This window comes from Chenopodium album, chromosome 10 (genome assembly GCF_948465745.1).
Source record: "Chenopodium album chromosome 10, dcCheAlbu1.1, whole genome shotgun sequence".
NCBI lineage: Eukaryota > Viridiplantae > Streptophyta > Magnoliopsida > Caryophyllales > Amaranthaceae > Chenopodium > Chenopodium album.
Window position 1 is genome coordinate 53,704,195 of NC_137843.1, and position 19,589 is coordinate 53,723,783.

Genomic DNA, 19,589 nt, shown 5'->3' on the forward strand with positions numbered 1-19,589 from the left:
TCTAGAATCCCACGAAACTCAATGCGAAATTACAATTAAATTCATTCCCATCCACCAAATGGGACGTAAATATAATCAAGAATGCCTAATTTTACAAAATAAATTAAAAAAAAAACTCAAAAACATGAATTAGAAGAAATAAAACCAATGCAGCAATTAATAAAAAAACCAGTACCTTAAGGCAATGATACAATGTAAGAAAATCAATGGCGGACGAAGGTGAAGGCGAGGGCGAAGAATTCAACATGGCAGAAACAGTAGAAGAAGTACCAATATTAGGAGATTGACAGCAAAGTGAGACCAATTTGAGACCTCCATTGAAATTCTTTGATGAAAACGATGGTGTAAAGGAGAGAGAAAATTGGCAGCAAGAAAGAGAGTGATAGGAAGGGAAAGAGGAGTTAGAAATTGCAGGAGAGAGAGCGATGGATTTGTATTGCAAGGAAAAAAAAACATGTTTTTTTTTTTTACCCATGTTCTTTTAAATACACTAAATGTTCTTCCGGAAGTACCATGCGCATGGTGCACCCGGGTGCACCAACCACACATTACACTTTCACTACTCTATTTTTGTCTAATCAATGTTTTTTCCTAGTAAACAATTTATCTTATATTATTTCCTCCGTGTTTTAATAAGTGTTATACTTTGACTTTTTTTACTATTCACATAATGGTTTTGATAGACTTGATTAATTTACCAATATAGTTAGATAATAATGGTCAAAGTAATGTCTTGACATGCGTGTTTGGTCAAACTGTAACACTTAATAAAACACGGAGAAAGTATTATACCGCGTTCCAAAAAAACACGAAGTATGAAACTTATTTTAAAACAGAGAGAGTAGTACTAGTAATGCATTTATGTACCGCGACTCCCGAAAGGACTAGTTAGTTAGGAACCTTAGGAAAGGTGATGCAAGAAGTTCATCTAGTCATAAACTCATAATAATGATAATAGCATGTCATGTTAATACTCTGTATTGTATATTTGTATTCGAGCGCACCCCACTTAATATGCCATATTAACGTCCCTCGTTGATATGATGACATTTTCGTTATTATTGAAGCATCTTTCAATATTTTAATGTTTTTTGGTTTGTTGCTGACATGACACTTAACTATACCTTGGTTAACGGTGAATTTGAATCCTGTTTCATCTTCTCCATATGAGCTTTCATCTTCTCAAGCTTTCATGAACAAATTTCATCCTCCATTAAAGATGCTCAACCTTTCATCCTCCATTGAAGATGCTCAACCATATCCAACTCCACCAACGAAAACCCTAAGAACAAGGGGTGAAACAAAGGGTATGGTTAACCCTAAAGGGTAGGGATTTATCCTCATCTTCAATATCTCCATTGTAGCTGACCATTGTTTGCCTCCACGATAATTACCAACTGCAATTCCAGTCGAGAACACTGCCCCCGAATCGTAATGGGCCAATATTTCGGCTAAAGATGCTGCGAATTGGAGATTTTCTTTAACGACTTGGATTAAAATGGGTTGAAACTAGCCCGGAAGTCGTAAAAGCAGCCAATTTTCCCCTTGGAAATCGAATTGCATGCTGCGAATTGGCGAATTACTTAAGGAATGGGATGAAGAATGCAGATAATTATTACATACAAGACAAGTACACTTACCCCAAATCGTAATTTTGCCGGCGAATTGGAGGATTATTTGCCAAATTTCGCCAATTGCAGGTGCTGCGAATTGGAGGATTACTCGAGAATTGCGAGTTTTTCTACAGAACGGAGAACATACTTTACAGAAAAGGGACAACGGTGGAAGAACGGAGTTCGTAAATGGGGGTTAACGATCGTTAGTCTATTAAACGTTGGTGGTTAACAAAATTACGAATCCACCCTTCATTTACTAAACGAAATGACGCTGATGCCCCCATATAAACGGTTGGTGTTAATATGACATATTAATAGAGGTTTTCTCTTTGTATTCTATGAAGGAGAGTTAAAAGATAAGGCGCAAAACCAATAAAAATGGCTTGGAGCCTTGCTCCTACTCTTTCAACATTTGCAATAGAAAAATCCTCATTCTTCATTACTTCTTCTACTATTAATTCTTCAAATTTACCCAAAACTCTTAATTTCTCTAAAAATTGTACATCCAACTCAAAGCAACCATGGATTTTTACCTTACACAAAAAGCTTCATTCCTCTACACAACTAATTTGCAAGGCAGCTGAGTACAAATTCCCAGACCCAATTCCTGAATTTGCTGAATCTGTAAGTATTTGTGTATTTTTTTTAATCTTGTTCAATTTAAGTGGCATTTTTATGTTAATTGTTGTCTAATTTTATTTAATTTAATTGGGGGTATACAGGAGATAGAGAAATTCAAGACCCATTTACAGAGGAAGTTGTCAACGAAAGATATTTTTGGAGATAAAGTGGATGAAGTTGTAGAAATCTGCACTGAGGTAATTAACCCAGTTAACAAACTGTAATTTTTTATTTAAAAGGTTGAATTTTGTGCAATTGATTATGAATGTTCAATAATTGAAAATTTTCTGGGTAATTTAGGTAACTGTCTGAATATTTTTGGGTTATTTTAAATTTTGATAGATAATTTATGACATTGTTGTAGATTACATACATATTCTTGGAAACTTATGAACACGCTCTAGTTATATACACTGCCTCTCAAGTTAGATGAAAGAGTAAATTGGTTATTTTTAGGGTTTTTGTTTTTTGTTTTGTTTTTATTATTTTTATTTTTTAAGGGGTTTTGTAGTTGTGAAAGCATGCTGTGTGAATAAATCAAAACTTCTAGGCGGATTGAAGCTTATAGTATTCTTATCAATAAGTTTTTTTCATTATATCATTATTCAAATTTGTGTGCTACACATAAAGTGTGAACATGTAGGATTTCGAGTTGATGAAAGATTTCGGATGAATCGTAGGCATTAGTCATTGTGTAAATGTGTAATTTATGCTTGTATAGTTTACTGTTATACTTTATGGAAGACGTCGTTTAAGTGGCTAGTTCAACAATAATCTGATTCAGTTGCTACAGTTCTTACATTGTTCTACTTGCAAGATGTAATATATATGTATAGTTAAAAGAGAGGAAGAATGGTAGGGGAATTCCGAGCTAAATAGCAAATAGTACTTCTGTATTCTTCCCCAGATGTGCACCACATGGAGACAGAAAGTATGAGATAACAATATATAATCTAGGAACAAGGTCTGACTGCTCAGTTCATCTGGCCAAATACCATGTAGAGTACGAGTATTATGAAAAGACTACGGCAAAGATGCTGAAATATCCCTGAATTCTTTGGTTATCCAAGAGATGATATATACTTCTCAAAGATAGGTTAAAATTTAAAAGATCCAATCTCAGGCTTTTATAGATATCTGTAGCATACATAGTGGTGTTTTGGGGTTTTCAGGTTACATAGAGAATTAATGTATGTTTCAAAGATAAACCCATGAGTTTGGATGATTTTGTTCACCTCTGAGATGGGGTTAAAATGACTCAAGGTTATCCAGTTATATGCAATGGACACCTAGTAAACATCAATCTGGAATTCCATCACTGGATTTGCTTAGAAGCTCTTTCTGTTAATCCCTGTTTCACATGTATCCTGATTCTGAAAGATTATGTTTCTGACATTCTTTACTTTCAATACTCTTTTGACAGTTTCCTATGATCTGATTTTAGTTTCATTTAAGTTATAATGTACTCAGGCAAGTAACTGCTTTCTTATATTGTCAACAGATCTTGGATAACTTCTTGCACTCAGAATATGGGGGACCGGGTACTTTGCTAGTGATTCCTTTCATTGATATGGCTGATACTCTGAATGAACGCGGACTGCCTGGAGGACCTCAAGCTGCACGGATAGCTGTTAAGTGGGCTCAAAAAAATATAGACAAAGACTGGGAGGAATGGACAAACGGGAATAGCAAGTAATGCGAGTAGCGACTAAAGTGACCTCTGGGACCTGAGTAAAAGTAATTTGAGATAGTTATAGGCAGGAAATTTTGATATAGCTTTGCTATCAGAATATTTGAAATATGATACTGTTCTTAGGAACGTAGAGCTAGCGGGTGTAGCTTCTGTAGCTGTTAAGGCATCAGGCCTTGAGAAAACTCGGAAAATCATACAAGTACTTCATAATTACATTTAATGACGTTTAGCAATAGCTAGAATCATTAGCTGATGTTCTCTTCTATAATTATTTTTCACATAGTACAAAGAATGCTGTCCAATTCTTTCACATAATTGCATGCTTAAAAAGTTTTAAAAGAGTGATCATGTTACTCTGTTCAATTTGAGAATGAACCAACTAAATACAGGATTGCGTGTTGGATGTTCTCCTGCAACATTTAACAGTTGATTCAACATTGGTAAATGAAAATTAAAAAGCCATGTGAAACTTGGAAGTGGTGTTGATAGTCGAGTTAGATCAAAAGTATTTTGCCTCAATCAGGCAGAAAATCAACAACTTGAAAAACAGAATTTCATTTTACACTAGGCTACTGTCAGATATTTTACCTCATTTACAAACAAAAAACTCTGCCATGGTGTAGGTCGGCCTACCTTTCATTCCACTATTTACAAGTTATACAAGTCAATCAACTAAAACAAGAGGTGAAAAAAAAACTGTGTAAAAGTGCAGTGATAAGGCACAACTACATTATGCAAATCCAACTAGATATCTGACTGAGGTCGCCCCAGAAGTTCTTCCCTATCAATAAATCGCTCAAGCAACTCTGGTTCCTTCAAAATAAGACATTCCTTCTCCTTTCCGCACCAGTCATAGCGCCGTTTAGCAATGTAATCATAGACAGCATCCCTTACCGGAGTGGGAATTACCAAGAGAGAGCTCAGCGCTGAATAGGGAAATGGCAAGTATGACATAACTTTCAATGCAGCTGCGACATATTCAAGCCCCGATGTTAGAACACTATTTGACATTGCAAACAGTAGCAGATAAATTTAAATTAAACACCATCACCAGAAAGCGATTAAGACACAAATTTATCCAAAGACCACCACCAAATATTACCTCCAAAGTGACACATTAAACTTTTTTTAACTGGTCACCATACAAATCACAAGAACCTGATAGCCTGATAGCATCACAACACAAGGTCTACCTTCAAGCATGCTTTTGTGTTCTAAAACCCCCAATTCTGAAGACTCCTTTTATACTAGTTGCGCAGACCAATTGAGATTTGAGACTTTGTTTCGAAGTCATAAATCTAGTTGCCACAGACCAAATGAGTCGTGAACCTAATTGGTTTACCTGATCGACTATATCAAACAAGCAATGACCAAAAGGGATAACACAATCCTGTCCGAAAAACTGACAACTGCCAAAGGCTGCAATATATAAAAGCCATATGTGTTCATCCTTTTACAATTACATAAATCAGATTCAACCCAGTGCAGAAATTTAATAAACAAGTTGGAAAACAATTTCAATAATAAGCCACATCTGGAGAGAACTTGTGAACAGCAAACAGATGGTATACATACAACACTAAGAAGAATTCTACGTATCGAAATTGAGATTAAAGTGACAAATACTTGGCTAGTTAAACAAATAATAAATCAATGGTTCATATCTTATAAGTTAATGCTACATACTCCAGGAAGATGAGGGTCCTAACCTGTGGAAGCTTGATGGTATTGGCCTAAACCTTCAACAAATATAAAGCGGCGAAGCACATCCTTTCTTTCCACACCACAAATTTCCATATAAGGCTCAGCAGTCTTAGACTGAAGGCAACAGAACTTAATCTTCTCGTACTTATCAGCCTTGATAATCAATTTCACACCTGCAAACAAATGAACAAGAAAATTAATCCTGTTATGTAGTTCACCTAAAATAGACAAGTCACATTGATTGTACCTAAAACAAATGTACGGTAACAAGTCCAATCAGATTGGTTTAGGTTACCTTCTGAGGCAAGTCCATGTTCAAGTGATTTTAGGTCACCTTTAGCAATAATTCTGACAAATTCTATTTTGAAGGTTAGAAGAATTTTGTTATCGAACTCGGGTTGAGTTTAATTTATGGATCGAGTCACCCTCTAGCAAGCCTAATGCCCATGTATGCATAGAAGAACAGTCAATAATTCAATAAGAAATGGTATTAGTTTCGTGTCACCAAGTGTCTTACTTGGTCCTAAAATGTACACATTGATGCTTAGTCTATGTGATGTAACATCACATTATGCAATTTTATCAAGTACAGTCCTTTTGTCTAAATAATTCATTTTAAATCGACAGTCAAACCAGCTAATACAACCTGCAAATAGTTATATTCTGCTAATTGCCAGGCATTGCTTAGTCTTATACCGGAAAACATATAAACGCTCCTTATCAGTTTTAAAAGGTAAAACCAGAACCTAATTTTGCAATAAAGAAAGATTAAATTGGGGCAACACAGGAAAATGTGAAATTAGACAAATGACCAGTAAATTTCATCTCTTCAAACACCAATTAAGGAAAATTCTAGGGAAAAATAGGACCAACATCCAAAAATAATCAAACAGAAATTAATCGAACAAGCAATTGTGTCAATTTCAATTCAAAACTAATTCAAATCATTCAAAAGTTATGAATCAAACTACAATTTTGTTTAACGAAAACATAAAAAAGAATACCAAAAATTGAAGAAAACAACTTTTTCAGGTGAAGCAAGAGATATACGAGAGAGAATACCGGTATGACAGAGACGACAAACGCCGTCAAAGACGACGACACGAGGCTGAAGAAGAGTGGGCATAACAGCAGGTTTAACTACGTTAGCTGGAGGAATATGGAGGTCGTCATCATCTTCTTCGTCGGCGGCAAGATCAGCCACTGCTCCGGCGGAGTATGACGACTGCGGCGGCGGAGGCGGTGGTGAAAGCTTCGAGGTGAAGAAAATTGCCGGCGAAGGTATCGGCGGTGGATTGGATTTGAGGGTGAGAGATCGTACTAGAAGGTTACGCATTTGAACAAAGATCATGTGGTCATACCCTTGATTTTGGAAAAACTCTGGAGAAAATGGAGGGAGAAAACAGAAATTAGGGGAAATTTATTGGAATGTTTTGCTTGGTCTCCAAGTACAGCAACAAGGTTCTATTACTCACCTAAAGGGCTAGACATTGGTCGACACTCGACACTATGTCAATTTGAATTATTGAGTTGGGTTTAATTAAGTCGGATTAGGTCAAGTAAAGTTAGGTGACTTCGAATTTGATGCATATGTGTCCACAAGAGTCGAGAAATAAATCAAGTTCTGCTTTTAGCATTGAAACGAGAGTAGGCTAGCTAGCGGTAAGGTGTGGTTTTCGTGGGATGGGGGTAGCGATTCTGGTGGCTTAGTAAGGGGAGGGAGCTGCTGCCATGGTGGGGTAGTGGGGGTTTTTATTTTTTTATTTATTTATAAATTAATCTAATTATTAAATGGTTAAGTGAGGATTAGAAGGTGATTAGAAGAAATTAGATGTTAATTAAGAAAATTAGTGGCGCTAGGTTTCTTTAAACAAAAATTTTAAATTTCAGGTTTTTTTTTTTAACGATAAAGCTTTTAAAAGGTTTTTTCTCGCAAAATGGTGCATTTTTTTTTGACAAATTTTCCTATTATAAAATACTTTGTATAAATTTATAAAAGATATGTAGAAATATTTCATTTAGGTATATATGGAATATGATTGTCAAACTCGAAAGAAAATATCATAAGGTAAAAATAGTTTACTAAAAAGATTTTGCAAAAAAAAAAAAAAAAAAAAAAAAGCGAAAATGGCAGGAGATTTTTTCATCAGGTAATGACAAGTGTCATTAGTTATTCGCTTTTAGTATAAGTTAATAGATTCTAAGGTGATCAAGTAAAAAATAACCACCATAAACTATCCTATGTGGCAAAATATAGACCACAATAATAAAAAGTGTATTATTAAGATTATTGTTAGCAACCCAGGCTCTCCTTCCCTCGCCGGCACGAACCCCCTAGCTCCTCCCTAAACCCTAATCCCACCGCACCACCTCTATCCCTTTCCCCCATTGCGAAACAACCCCCTCCCTTACCCCTACCCGAAAACGGCAAGGGAGGTCATTTCATGGTGGGGGAAGAGGAGGGGGTTGTTTTTGGGTGGGGAAGGAAGAGGGTGCAGGGGGGTTTAGGTTTTAGGGAGGGGTTGGGGGTCGCCGGTGAAAGGGAGGAAAAGGAGGGGGGTAGGTCACCATCACTGAGGAAGGACAGTGGGTCAGCCTGCATGGATGGGTCGCCGCACGGGGGGTGGGTTACTAGTCGCTGGCGAAGGCTGGATTTCTAGTCGATTTTTTATTTTTTTGATTTTCATAAATATTATCGTAAGATTTGATTTTAACATTTTCTAAAATCATTAAAATGGTTTTTGCCAAAAAGAAAATAGGTATGGATCATTTTTTGTGCCCATAAGGTTGCCACCTTAGCGGCCCACTTTTCTCGCTATTTGAAATTATTTTAATATTTTTGTTATATTAATGTATTCTCACTATTTGAAATTATAGCTACACATCTCTGTTTATATTATGTTCTTCAACATTAATAAAAATAATATGGCTGATTGTAAGTGATGTTTGGTAAAGTTGATTGATAAGGGAGTTGAAATTCCTAAAATTATCTATACGGATGATAATGACAATAAATTTTTGTTCGGACATTACTTATCCTCAATATATTCATAGCGTTTCTCCTCAAGGTAAGCTTTTCCTGATTGATGACAAAATGATAATCTTGGTTACAAATCCCTACAATCACAATTCCCATTTATGGTCATGGTAGTCATTGTTTCTACCATGATAACCAATCTAACCATCGCCATTTGCTACTAATTGTGAGAAGTCAATTTGTCCATGTTTGCTACGTATTGTGAGAAATGATACCTAATTTGCCTCTGGAATTATAGAGCGTCAAGTACATAATTGTCCATGAAACTATCAATATAAGCAATAAATTTTTGACAATTCGTCAATCAGCCTTGTATGCTCAAAAAGATCAAAAAATACTCCTTCCGTCCAAAAATAAGTCACATTATCTCATAATTAAGCATATGCCAATATCAAATCAAAAAATCTATATAAATATTTCATTCTTAGGATCATTGTAAAATCAACCACAACCAATCCACCATCTCAATAATTCAGCACATATGACGACTTTTTCCAAACCTCCTACAAAAAACGGACAGAGTATATAGTAATACTGATTACTGACATCTTGTTAGTGCTACCTGAAATACCTTTTCAGTATCAGGCTTTGTTTCTCCATACTGTATCTCACTTTTGTTGCTTTCATGGAGTCAGTTCTCGCTAGACATGTAAAACTACAAATTTAATGTCACAGGGCCACGATGTTGATGATTTTTCTTGAGTATGTTCAGCCCAAAAGCATGTGCAATTTCTTATTCACCTGTATGCAATATTATTTGAAAGTTGATAAATAAAAGACGGAAAGCCAAAAAGGTATGCAGCAGCTAACTGATTCTGCTATTGGAGGTTCCAAAACCTGACTTTACAAGATTTGAGCTAAGAGAAAACCTCCTGAACTTGACCATCTGTTATAGCAGAGAAACTGGTCAGCCAGAGAGTAGGAAGGTTTTATATGGAGTAAATTAGTAAAGAGTGCAACTCACCAGCAAGACTAACGGCAAAATTTGCTTGTGCATCTGCATCAGAGTTAAATTCCTGCAAGTAATCCTTGGTCATGACACAGACATACGATGAAATTCATTGTGCAATTTGGTAAAGTAATCAAACAAATGGTTTATGTTCTCATCTCATCAACATATCAGTACAAGCCATCAAAGATCCCACAAGTATATGCCCTAAGGGATAGGGTTGGTCAGTCAAGATGTGCAATGTCAAGACGAGCCATAGGACCACATCTACTCCGCTAAGATGAGCCATAGGACCACATCTAAGCAACCCAAATACAAGAAGGTAATTCCTATCCAAAAAAAAAGGTGATAAATTGTGACTTCTAAGTTAATTTTTTAAGAGATGATCCCGAAAGAAGTTAAGACACATTCAAGATAAACACCCCCCCCCAGCGCAAAAATAAGGAAAAGGAAAGGAATAAGAGAGGAAGACAGCACACTAGTGTGCCTTCAAGACCAAATTCTACTTAATGGCTGCTTTATTAGCAAATACTCAAAGGAAGATGAGAGTATCAACCAAATGAATGAATGCAAAAGGTACAAGCAAGAGCAAAAGTAATAGATGTAAATCAAGTCATATGTTTTAAGACCAGTACGTGGCAACATACTTACCCTTAAAACATGACTGATCTTAAAAGAAGTGAACTTGTCGATCAGAAGCTTTGCCTCTGCATGCAAGGTAGACATATTTTCATTCTTGACTTTCCATAAACCCTGAAGCTGCATTTTAGAGGCAACGTCAAATCCTAAACAAATTAAGTACACAAAAAAGCAAGAATATGCATCACCAAGTCTCAGCAAATAAAGTTTCTATATGTAAGAAAAAGGCATATTTGCCAGAAAACACCTAATAAATAAATAAATAACTTTGTGGGAAATCACCTTATAAAAATGAAAAATAATTTTAAAAAAAGTGTGTTTAATTTAAGGTGGTGTATCACAAATTATAATTTAATTTAAGGTTTGTTCTTAAAAGTTTTTTTATAAGGTGGTTTCCCACAAAAAAAGTGTTTTATAAGGTGATTTTTGGCAAATTTTCCTAAGAAAAAGGAAATTGCATGTAAGTTCAGCATGTTCATTATGGCAAAGTAGACAACCAACAAGTTTCAAGATTGTGCATAGAGCATCAGTGTGTCGGTAAAAATGCATAGTACTTTATGTAGGAAAGATTTTACATTGCTGAACATAAAACCAATATTAAACCAATATTGAAGACCATAATAGATTATGGTTCTTATTTTTCTTAATCGTAAAGCAGAACAAAAAGTCTATCCTTGGTGTATGACTACACCATGCAAATACTATCAAATCTAGCCTTAATCATATAGCTAGGATTCAAAAGATCACATGGTGCCTAGTAAAGTAATTTACTATTTCTGAAGGTTAGGAAAATGATATCACAAAAGACGGACTAATAGCCCTTCTTCCTCTACTCAATCAAGAAAGAGCAAATAAAAGATATCAAGGTTTACAGAATATCACTCTCCCCGAGGAATAACAACATGAAAAAACTTGTTCCCCATAAGAAAGAGAGAAGGTAAAACCTGCATGCAGACAAGTTTGCTGTCACCTTGCGCTTGAATATTTGTATAACCCATCTCAAGAGCTTTCTTTAATCCTAAAATAACAGCTCGATATTCAGCCGCATTACAGGTGGCAGTTCCCAAGCCTTGACGTATTCTACAAATCTAGATGGATACTCAAATCAGTAAGAAAAAGTAAAATCTGATAACTAGAAACTCAAATATATTATTAATGATATTAATTTTATACCAAGCTTCCATTTAAAGTACGAAGCACAGCTCCAGCACCAGCTTGTCCAGGATTTCCTTTAGAAGCACCATCAAAATGAAGAATACAGGATTGCTGTAAATCACAAACAAGGGATCAGGTTTTACTGGAATCACTGCAACATCTAATCAATAAAGCACCATCAAATATTCCATCACTGGATGATAAAGACAGTCTTGAGTGTTTAGAAGCAAAAGTGGACACATACGTCCCCAAAGAGTCATAAACATGGTTATTGTTTCATACAAAGACAAAAAAAAAAAAAAAAAAAAAGGCAAACATAAGAACAAACAATAAACAAATGTCAGAGTTCAGAGCAATTCAAATATACTCACAGTATCAGAAGGCACACTATCCAACTTTTGAAGCTTGCTCAATGGATCGGTAAAGGTTCCAACATCTCCCTGCAAAATGAAAAACACTTGTGACTTTTGGTACTGGCAATATCGAGAAATTAGATTTCTTTTCAAATTCAGCAACACATCAAAGCAGCCATTTGTGCTTCAACATGTCAGAATTTCCCCAGGAAGAAGGGGGTGTAAAAAAGAAAATTATTGATATATTAGGGCTCACAGCCAGTAATTGAGCAACAGAAAAAGTGATGTAGAGTACAAATCAACCCCATTTTGATACATCTTTCTAATATAATGCTTAACAACCCCTGCTGCAGAAGATCACAAGAAAGCTGGATTTAATAGTCACCAAAGCAATTAGTAGGTAGAAAAACCCTTATAATATGACCATTTCTATCCAACTAAATTATTTATAGCAAGGCGAATCTTCAAATTCTGTAAGTCATCATATGTTAGTCCTAAACTATAAAAACTTACCGCCTCAGTAACTGTACTCATCTAAAACTTTTTATTTGGTTTCTTTCTGTAGGTACTTGCAAAACAACAGCTTACAGGGAACAGTTCCTGACAAGCTAAGCGCTTTAAAGAAGCTCCATCTACTGTAAGAAATTAAATCTTGCATACAATGTCGTAATATTCCCCCAAGAATTCCATCTTTCTGTGTATAGTCTGTATACTCTCTACTAAAAAAGAGGCCATCTTCAGTAATCTGGAAAAATAAATTAAGAGGGCCTCTTTCGCACTCTTTAAAGAAAGAGAATGTGATTCTCAAGTAATATTGAACAATGCCTTAGTTCTCTAGTTCATCAGCTGGTTGAAAACAAACCATTAACCTTGATTGTAAATTTGTAATAATGTAATTTTGGCTCAGGATATTAGGAAATTGTGCCTGTCTTTCTCTACATCTGCTTGTAACAGTTCAGAAGAAGCTCCAATCGAGGCACTGCAATTTACTTTAATCCCTAAAGGAAGCACAGAAGCCACACACATAAAGCCATCATACTTGGTGCAGTTATTGGAAGCATATGTGTGGTTATTTTGATTGGTTTGTCGGTGTTCTCATATGTGAGAAAGAAAACCCCAATGTTGAATAACATATCAAGTAAGCTCAACTTGATTCTGAGCTCCTATTTCAGTACTTCAGTACTGATTCTATTATGAACATCATGCCTTCACCCTAACATGGGTATTCTACTGTAATGCTCAGAGGAAGAAGCTGGAATCAGAAATTGGAATGCAGATAGAGTCTTTTCTTACAAAGAAATTAAAAAAGCGACAAATAACTTTAAGGATTTAATTGGGCAAGGGAGTTTTAGATCTGCTAACATTGGGAAGCTTCCTGATGGAAAGATGGTAGCAGTGAATGTTCGATCTGATAAGACTCAACTTGGGGCTGATTCCTTTGTTAACGAGGTTCAATTTCTAAAGTGAATAGACAGAATTATTACATTCGTACTTGCTGCATATACAATATTCTAACTACTGACAGAGTAACAGTAGAGTTGCTTATAAAAGGTTTGTATCTGTTTTTAGGTTCATCTACTATCACAAATTAGACATCAGAACTTGGTATCTTTGGAAGGGTTCTGTCACGAATCAAAGCAGCAGATACTGGTGTAAAAAACATATGCGTGGTGGATCACTAGCTGACAGCCTATATGGTAAGGCAGCAACATCAAAAAGCCAAGGGTAAGCAAAATTTGTTTTTTCATTGGTCTTTGAATTACCAACTCTTTCACTTGGCCATGATCAGGTTAAAACAGTAAGAAGTTCACCCTGAACTGGGTTTGGAGACTTTTTTTTTTTTTTTGGTAAAACTGGGTTTGGAAACTTAAAATTGGCATTGATGCTGCTTAAGGTATGGTGAGACAGATGAATAGTTACAAGTTATTGTAGCAACTTGTGAATGAAAATTTTGCCCTTCAAATTTAATAAAATGTATGTAGCTCATCTGTGTGCCCCATGCCAGCTTCACTATCATTCTGATCAGTATCATCACTCATTTTTAGTTGTTAGATATTAGCTTCTTGGAGAAAAGAGGCTAGAAGTTTTTTTGAATTTGGTCTGATCTATGGCTAACCGGTCACTAACTCATTTTGGCATACTTGTAGGGTAAATGCTACGTTATAAAAACTTTGCTGTCATAGGATTTACTAATGCTTATCTCTTTTCCTTTTGGGACAATAATCTGTATACATTATCTTTCCAATGTTCAGGGTGTCAAGTTTGATCCACAAGCTGGATCAGTTCTGCATATTGAATTGGCTAGATCAAACTCAAAACAAAAACATAAACCAGGCTAGATCCACTGCTGCATGTTGCCTACTGGACAGCTGCTGTTGCCTGCCAACTCCCAGCTTTGAACAATTTTGATTATTTTTTTTGGAGTAAAATTGTAATATAACAATCATTTATTATTGAAAAATCCATGTTTATATTAATGAATGTGTTTGTGTACCAATTTAGGTGAAAAAAGCACCCAAAAAAATTAAAAATAATTTTTTTGGGCATTAAAAGGCACTGGTTAGTCAGTCAGACAGTGACTGGAGTTTATTTAGCCATGCATTATACAGTATACACCTCATGTGGATCTAGCTTTCAACAGTGTAAACTGTAAAACACATTATGAGGGATGTTGAAGGGGGCTGGTTGCTCCGATGACCTGGCCTCTCCCGGTTCTTCCACCGTCCGGGTTTCTATAACCTCTAATGGGCAACCCCTTAAAGGGCAGCAGTTCAAAACCGGCTCAACGTTGCCCAGAGCCGGTTTTGAACTGCTGCCCATTTAACTTTTTTTCCTAGTGCTTTGTAATCCCTAAACCCTTAAACAAACAAAAAATTTATCAAATCCCCACCACTCCATCCCTATCCCTCCCTTTTTATCCCTTCAAACAAACACGCTGTAGTACAAGCAGGATTCATCCATGAAAATAAACAAGAAGAAATATTTCTATCGACAGCCATATTCCACAGAGAATCATGATAAGTCTATATGATATGATTTGTATCAATCCACAAAGCAAAGTTAATGATATGCCAGTAATGTGAGACAAAATGCTTTAAAGCAGCCACTGATCAATGCAGCTTAATAACAGCTAAAACTAACCACATTTCCAGTTCCTAGCATGTCATGAGGCCTCTTTTGTGGCAAATTAGCGCTGGATGTCTCACCTTTGGAAGATGTTGGTTCCTAAATAGCAATGGAAATAAACTATAGTTACAAAGCTAAATAGATTTGCATAAATAAAACACAAAAAGTTTATTAAACATCAACCACAAGCACTTTTGAGTGAAAACGGATCTGACCTGAAAAGGGCAAGGAACAAGTGTGCCAAAGAGATCATCTTTCAGATCAGAAGCTTTGATGGTATAGAGAGCATTGTGAAGCCCACGGGAGGCAAGATATTCTTCTGCATCCTTAGGCAAAGAATATCCTTTATATACACTTACTGGAGGATCTGATATCTGCGCCATTAAAAAGAACAGTATATTGACATTATTATACTCTCCTTTGAGATGTCACAAAAGAATTTAGCAAAGCTAAAGATAAAATATGAAAATGTAAACTTTCTTAAAAACAAAACTTAATTAAGTGAAGACAGTTCAAGGGAATACAATAAGACATTGCAACTTCAGAAATACTCCGTAGAAAAAACTTAATTGGCTACTAGCAAGCATACCCCCATCAAGGTTAAATTACCTATAACTCCTTTGTAAAGCATAATCCAGCATCTTCAGAAGGTAAGCTACAAACACCTTATCAATATGTCAAAAATAAAGTGTGGATAGTCTTACTTAAGATATATGAGCAATGTATCCATCATTATGCACATTTCTTAGTACGTTCTATCATTATTAGATTCCATGGTATAGTCCAAATAAAGGTTTACAAATCCCAAAAGCTATCTACACTAAGCACTAATAGCCCAATTAAGAAATCCAATACAAGTTAAAACCCCCAATTCCCCAATCTAGCTTTATCATGAAACTAAAGCCTAGTAAAGTGAACTTCTGATGCAAATGCATAACAGGAACAATCAATATTATGAACAAACAAGCAAGCACAGTGAGCTTTCTCTAAGACATAACTCATAGTCAACAACGCAAGCTATATTCTGTCAGCTCATTGTATCACACATTTCATACAAGAGAGTTTAATGTATCAATGAACTCCGATTAAAAATATAAGCCATTTCCAAAAATATCAATACAGCATTGAATAGGAACGGAGGATACCATTGCCTCGCAAATCCCGATTGCGAACTAAAGGCTCTTAAACCCACTCACCCCAACCCCCCTCCTCTTGATATGGGACTTCATGTATGTTTAATTACTAAACATATAACATTGCATCAATAAATGTCATCAATACAACATTATAGGCCATTTCATAATACTAATACAAATATACAATGACCCATGCCAATCTATTTCATAATACTAATACAAATATACAATGACCCATGCCAATCTACAAAACCTGACCACCAATGCATTCTAATTATATATAATGAAATGGCCAAAGAATATAAATTTGGACCATAATCAGATGCATAGAGTCCAACAAATTGCATTACAACACAAATAATCATTCCCCAAATAAAATACGGAGTATAAAACACAAACTAGTATAAATCCTTCAAAACATTACTGATAATATTGAAATTTGAAAACAAGTGCAAGTAAGAAAAATTACCGAACAGCTAACTTGAGCTTGGCATTCACTCAAAGTCTTATAAACACCAACAACATCCCCCTTTCTAACAACAAAAAACGCATCCTTCTCCATCTCCTTACCGTCCTCCACTACCGGTTCTGGTTCTGGTTCCGACTTCGATTTACGCTTCGTGGGAGACTTCCTCTTAGAAGAATAACACTGGATTGCACCAAACCTTGAGAAAACAGACGATGAAGAACTCAAACAGATAGAATCAACAAGTGGGTGATTGAAACTCCTTTTCCAAGACAAATTGGAAGAAGAACAACTCCTACAAAATGTAGAAGAAGTAGTACCCAGAATAGAACGAGCTGATTTGAGAAGAATTGAAGCAGTAATATGGGATAACAAGCTACTCATTACAATGTAGTATACCCACCAAAAAATGGGTGGTTTTTTTTGACAGAAATTAGCATAACCCACAAAGGGAAGAAGGCTGGGGTGGCGGAGGAGGAGATGGGTTTCCGGCGAATCCGGTTGCCGGCGGCGGAGGAGGAACAGGGATGAGGTTGGATTTTTTTGGGTTTATTAAGGGTTTTGTGAAGGGGCAAATGTATATTTAGGCGACTGAAAAAGATAACCCAGAAGAAGCTGCTAATTGCTATGCTTGGTAGCCGATAATAAGATCAGAAATTGATCTAAACAGGCTTTTCATCAGCTGATTCTGGTACTGTACTATACTATTTGTAAATTTGTAACAAATATTTTGGATTAGAATAGAAGACTGGACATATTTGTTTCAAAAAACAACAAAGACTGGACATATGGCATATGCCACTGCTTGCAAGGAACGAGTTGATTTGAGCAGAATAGAAGCAGTAATTTGGGAAAACAAGTTACTCCCTCTGCTTCATATCAATCGCAACACTTTTTTTTTATGTTCGTTTTATACTTCCTTCATTTTTCTTTAGATGCAACACACCCTTTAACGCGGTAATTAAGAAAATAAGCTGACAGCATGTGCACATGGTCCCCAAGTAATGTTAATGGCTTTAATCAAAGTTTAATTAAATTTGAGTGCTTTCCACATAAGGCTTTTATAATTGATAAGCCCAAAATTTTGGTGGAAGGTCTGAAAATTTAAATATCGCCAACCCCACCAAATTTTAAAAAGTTGACAAACTTTATCGAAACTACAGCATATTTAAACAATTTAAACACAATTCCAATGTTTCATTTTTTCTCACTTCTGAATTTACTTTCTCTCACATAAAGGAAGCTTTCTATTTTCTCTTAAATTACACTTACACACACAGCACTTTCTGTTAATTTTTCTCCCACTTGCACACACAGTACTGCATGTTTATTCCATGACTAATTCATTTGGAAGATACTTGGTTTGTGAAGGCTTGGACGATTTTCCGGATATTATGATGGAAGAGCTTCTTGATCTTGAAGGTGTAGTCACCAATTACTTTGGCAATGATTCCAACACCCCTGAGAACAACAATAACATTAACATCGTCAATGTCGAAGAATTGCTTCAAATGGAAGATGCCATAAATGCTGAAATTGATGATGATGATGATGTGCCAGATGATGAGGTATGGTATTTGTCTGATTCTGATGATGAGTATGAAGCTTATAATGACGCATGCATTGAGTTAAATGTTCCTTCTTCTGCAAATACTGACAACCAGAGCACATACCCAGATTCTGAAAACATTTTAGGGAATAAAAAACCAATGATGAACAATGAATTAAGGCAACAATTAGTTATGGAACTGTTTGCAGAAGCAACAAACTTGAATGTACCAAGGGGATTAATGAAGCACTTAGGTTTTAAATATGGTGCTAATAGGACAACAATCCATAGAATTTGGTCGAAAGCTAAAAAAACAGAAGGCCAAGACATTTGTGTTAATCATGCAAAGAAAAATTGTGGCAGGAAGCCTTTGATTATCGATGAGAAAATTCTATGCTCTATTCCACTTAAACAGAGTACAACACTAAGATCATTTGCAGCTGCACTTGGTGTTAGCCCATCTACAGTTTATAGGCTACTTAAGAGGGGGATTCTAAGATCACACACAAACTCAATCAAACTAAAGTTAACTGACAAACATAGAACATCAAGATTGCAGTTTGTTTTATCCAGAGTTATACCAGGAACTGTTCACACATTACCAAGGTTTGAGATGCTACACAACATGGTCCACATCGATGAAAAATGGTTTTTCATGAGTAGGATAACACAAAGATTTTACCTGCTATCAGAAGAACAAGATCCATACAGAGTTGTTCAAAGTAGGATTCACGTGCAAAAAGTCATGTTCATGGGCACAATGCCCAGGCCACACATTGCTGCAAATGGATACATAAATTGGGATGGAAAAACAGGGATGTTTCCTTTTCACTGAAGAAGTGCCAGCACAAAGAAGTAGCAAAAACAGAGAAAAGGGCACTATAGAAACGAAAGAAAAACAAGACATCACAAGGGATGTCATCAAGAAAATGATTTTAGAAGAAGTGATGCCTGCAATTAGTGCTACATGGCCAGAAAACTCATGCAAGACTATATGGATCCGGCAAGATAATGCAAGGCCTCACATCAACATTGATGATCCAGAATTTTTAGAAGAAGCAAAAAAGGATGGTTTTGACATGCACCTAATCTGCCAGCCTGCTCAATCTCTCCAGACCTCAATGTATTGGACTTGGGGTTTTTTAGGGTAATTCATCAACAATTAACACCAAGAGTTTCCTGAATTAGTTGAAGAGTTGTTTGAAAGTGTTCTGACCTCATATGCTAGTTATGATCCAAGGATCATTAACTTGACTTGGCTTCACTCAATGTATGTAATGGAGAAAATTATGATAGTCAAGGGAGGCAACAATTTCAAAAATCCTCATAAGGGCAAGAAAAGACTTCAAAGGTAACCAACCTATGTTGAAGTGTCAGATGAGTTGGTCCTAGATTCAATCAATTTTTTGAATGAAGGAATCATAGAAAGGGGTGAATCATCAAATGCCAACATGTTGTGAAAGATCATTAATGCAAGCAAGGAAGTCACTTTTTAAAATTTCATAAGAAAACAACTTTTTGTATCGATGTAAAGGTCCAACTTAT

At 35.8% G+C, this 19,589-nt stretch overlaps 3 protein-coding genes across 5 annotated transcripts; 1 reads left to right on the plus strand and 2 right to left on the minus strand.

Annotated features, from left to right (window-relative positions):
- The first annotated feature begins 1,933 nt into the window (after positions 1–1,933).
- On the plus strand, positions 1,934–4,178 carry LOC145564112 (protein PLASTID REDOX INSENSITIVE 2, chloroplastic-like). 2 transcript variants are annotated; one of them, XM_081624454.1, is made up of 3 exons: positions 1,934–2,252; positions 2,339–2,434; positions 3,739–4,178. In XM_081624454.1, the coding sequence occupies exons 1-3, from the start codon at positions 1,995–1,997 to the stop codon at positions 3,931–3,933; spliced, it is 549 nt and encodes a 182-aa protein (XP_081480580.1). In that variant the 5' UTR covers positions 1,934–1,994; the 3' UTR covers positions 3,934–4,178. The 2 variants fall into 2 exon arrangements, with proteins under 2 accessions (XP_081480580.1, XP_081480581.1); XM_081624455.1 differs by having other exon boundaries at positions 1,934–2,240.
- Positions 4,179–4,469: 291 nt separating this feature from the next.
- On the minus strand, positions 4,470–7,316 carry LOC145562536 (uncharacterized). 2 transcript variants are annotated; one of them, XM_081622840.1, is made up of 3 exons: positions 6,685–7,316; positions 5,640–5,807; positions 4,470–4,898 (listed from the first exon to the last, which is right to left on the minus strand). In XM_081622840.1, exons 1-3 carry the CDS (start codon positions 6,983–6,985, stop codon positions 4,675–4,677), a joined length of 693 nt encoding a protein of 230 aa, XP_081478966.1. In that variant the 5' UTR covers positions 6,986–7,316; the 3' UTR covers positions 4,470–4,674. The 2 variants fall into 2 exon arrangements, with proteins under 2 accessions (XP_081478966.1, XP_081478967.1); XM_081622841.1 differs by having other exon boundaries at positions 6,697–7,310.
- A 1,746-nt stretch (positions 7,317–9,062) lies between these two features.
- LOC145562535 (uncharacterized) lies at positions 9,063–17,317 on the minus strand. The gene is made up of 10 exons (XM_081622838.1): positions 16,499–17,317; positions 15,109–15,267; positions 14,909–14,992; positions 11,786–11,854; positions 11,433–11,525; positions 11,204–11,347; positions 10,272–10,379; positions 9,636–9,687; positions 9,541–9,557; positions 9,063–9,412 (listed from the first exon to the last, which is right to left on the minus strand). Exons 1-10 carry the CDS (start codon positions 16,877–16,879, stop codon positions 9,380–9,382), a joined length of 1,140 nt encoding a protein of 379 aa, XP_081478964.1. The 5' UTR covers positions 16,880–17,317; the 3' UTR covers positions 9,063–9,379.
- Positions 17,318–19,589: the final 2,272 nt, after the last annotated feature.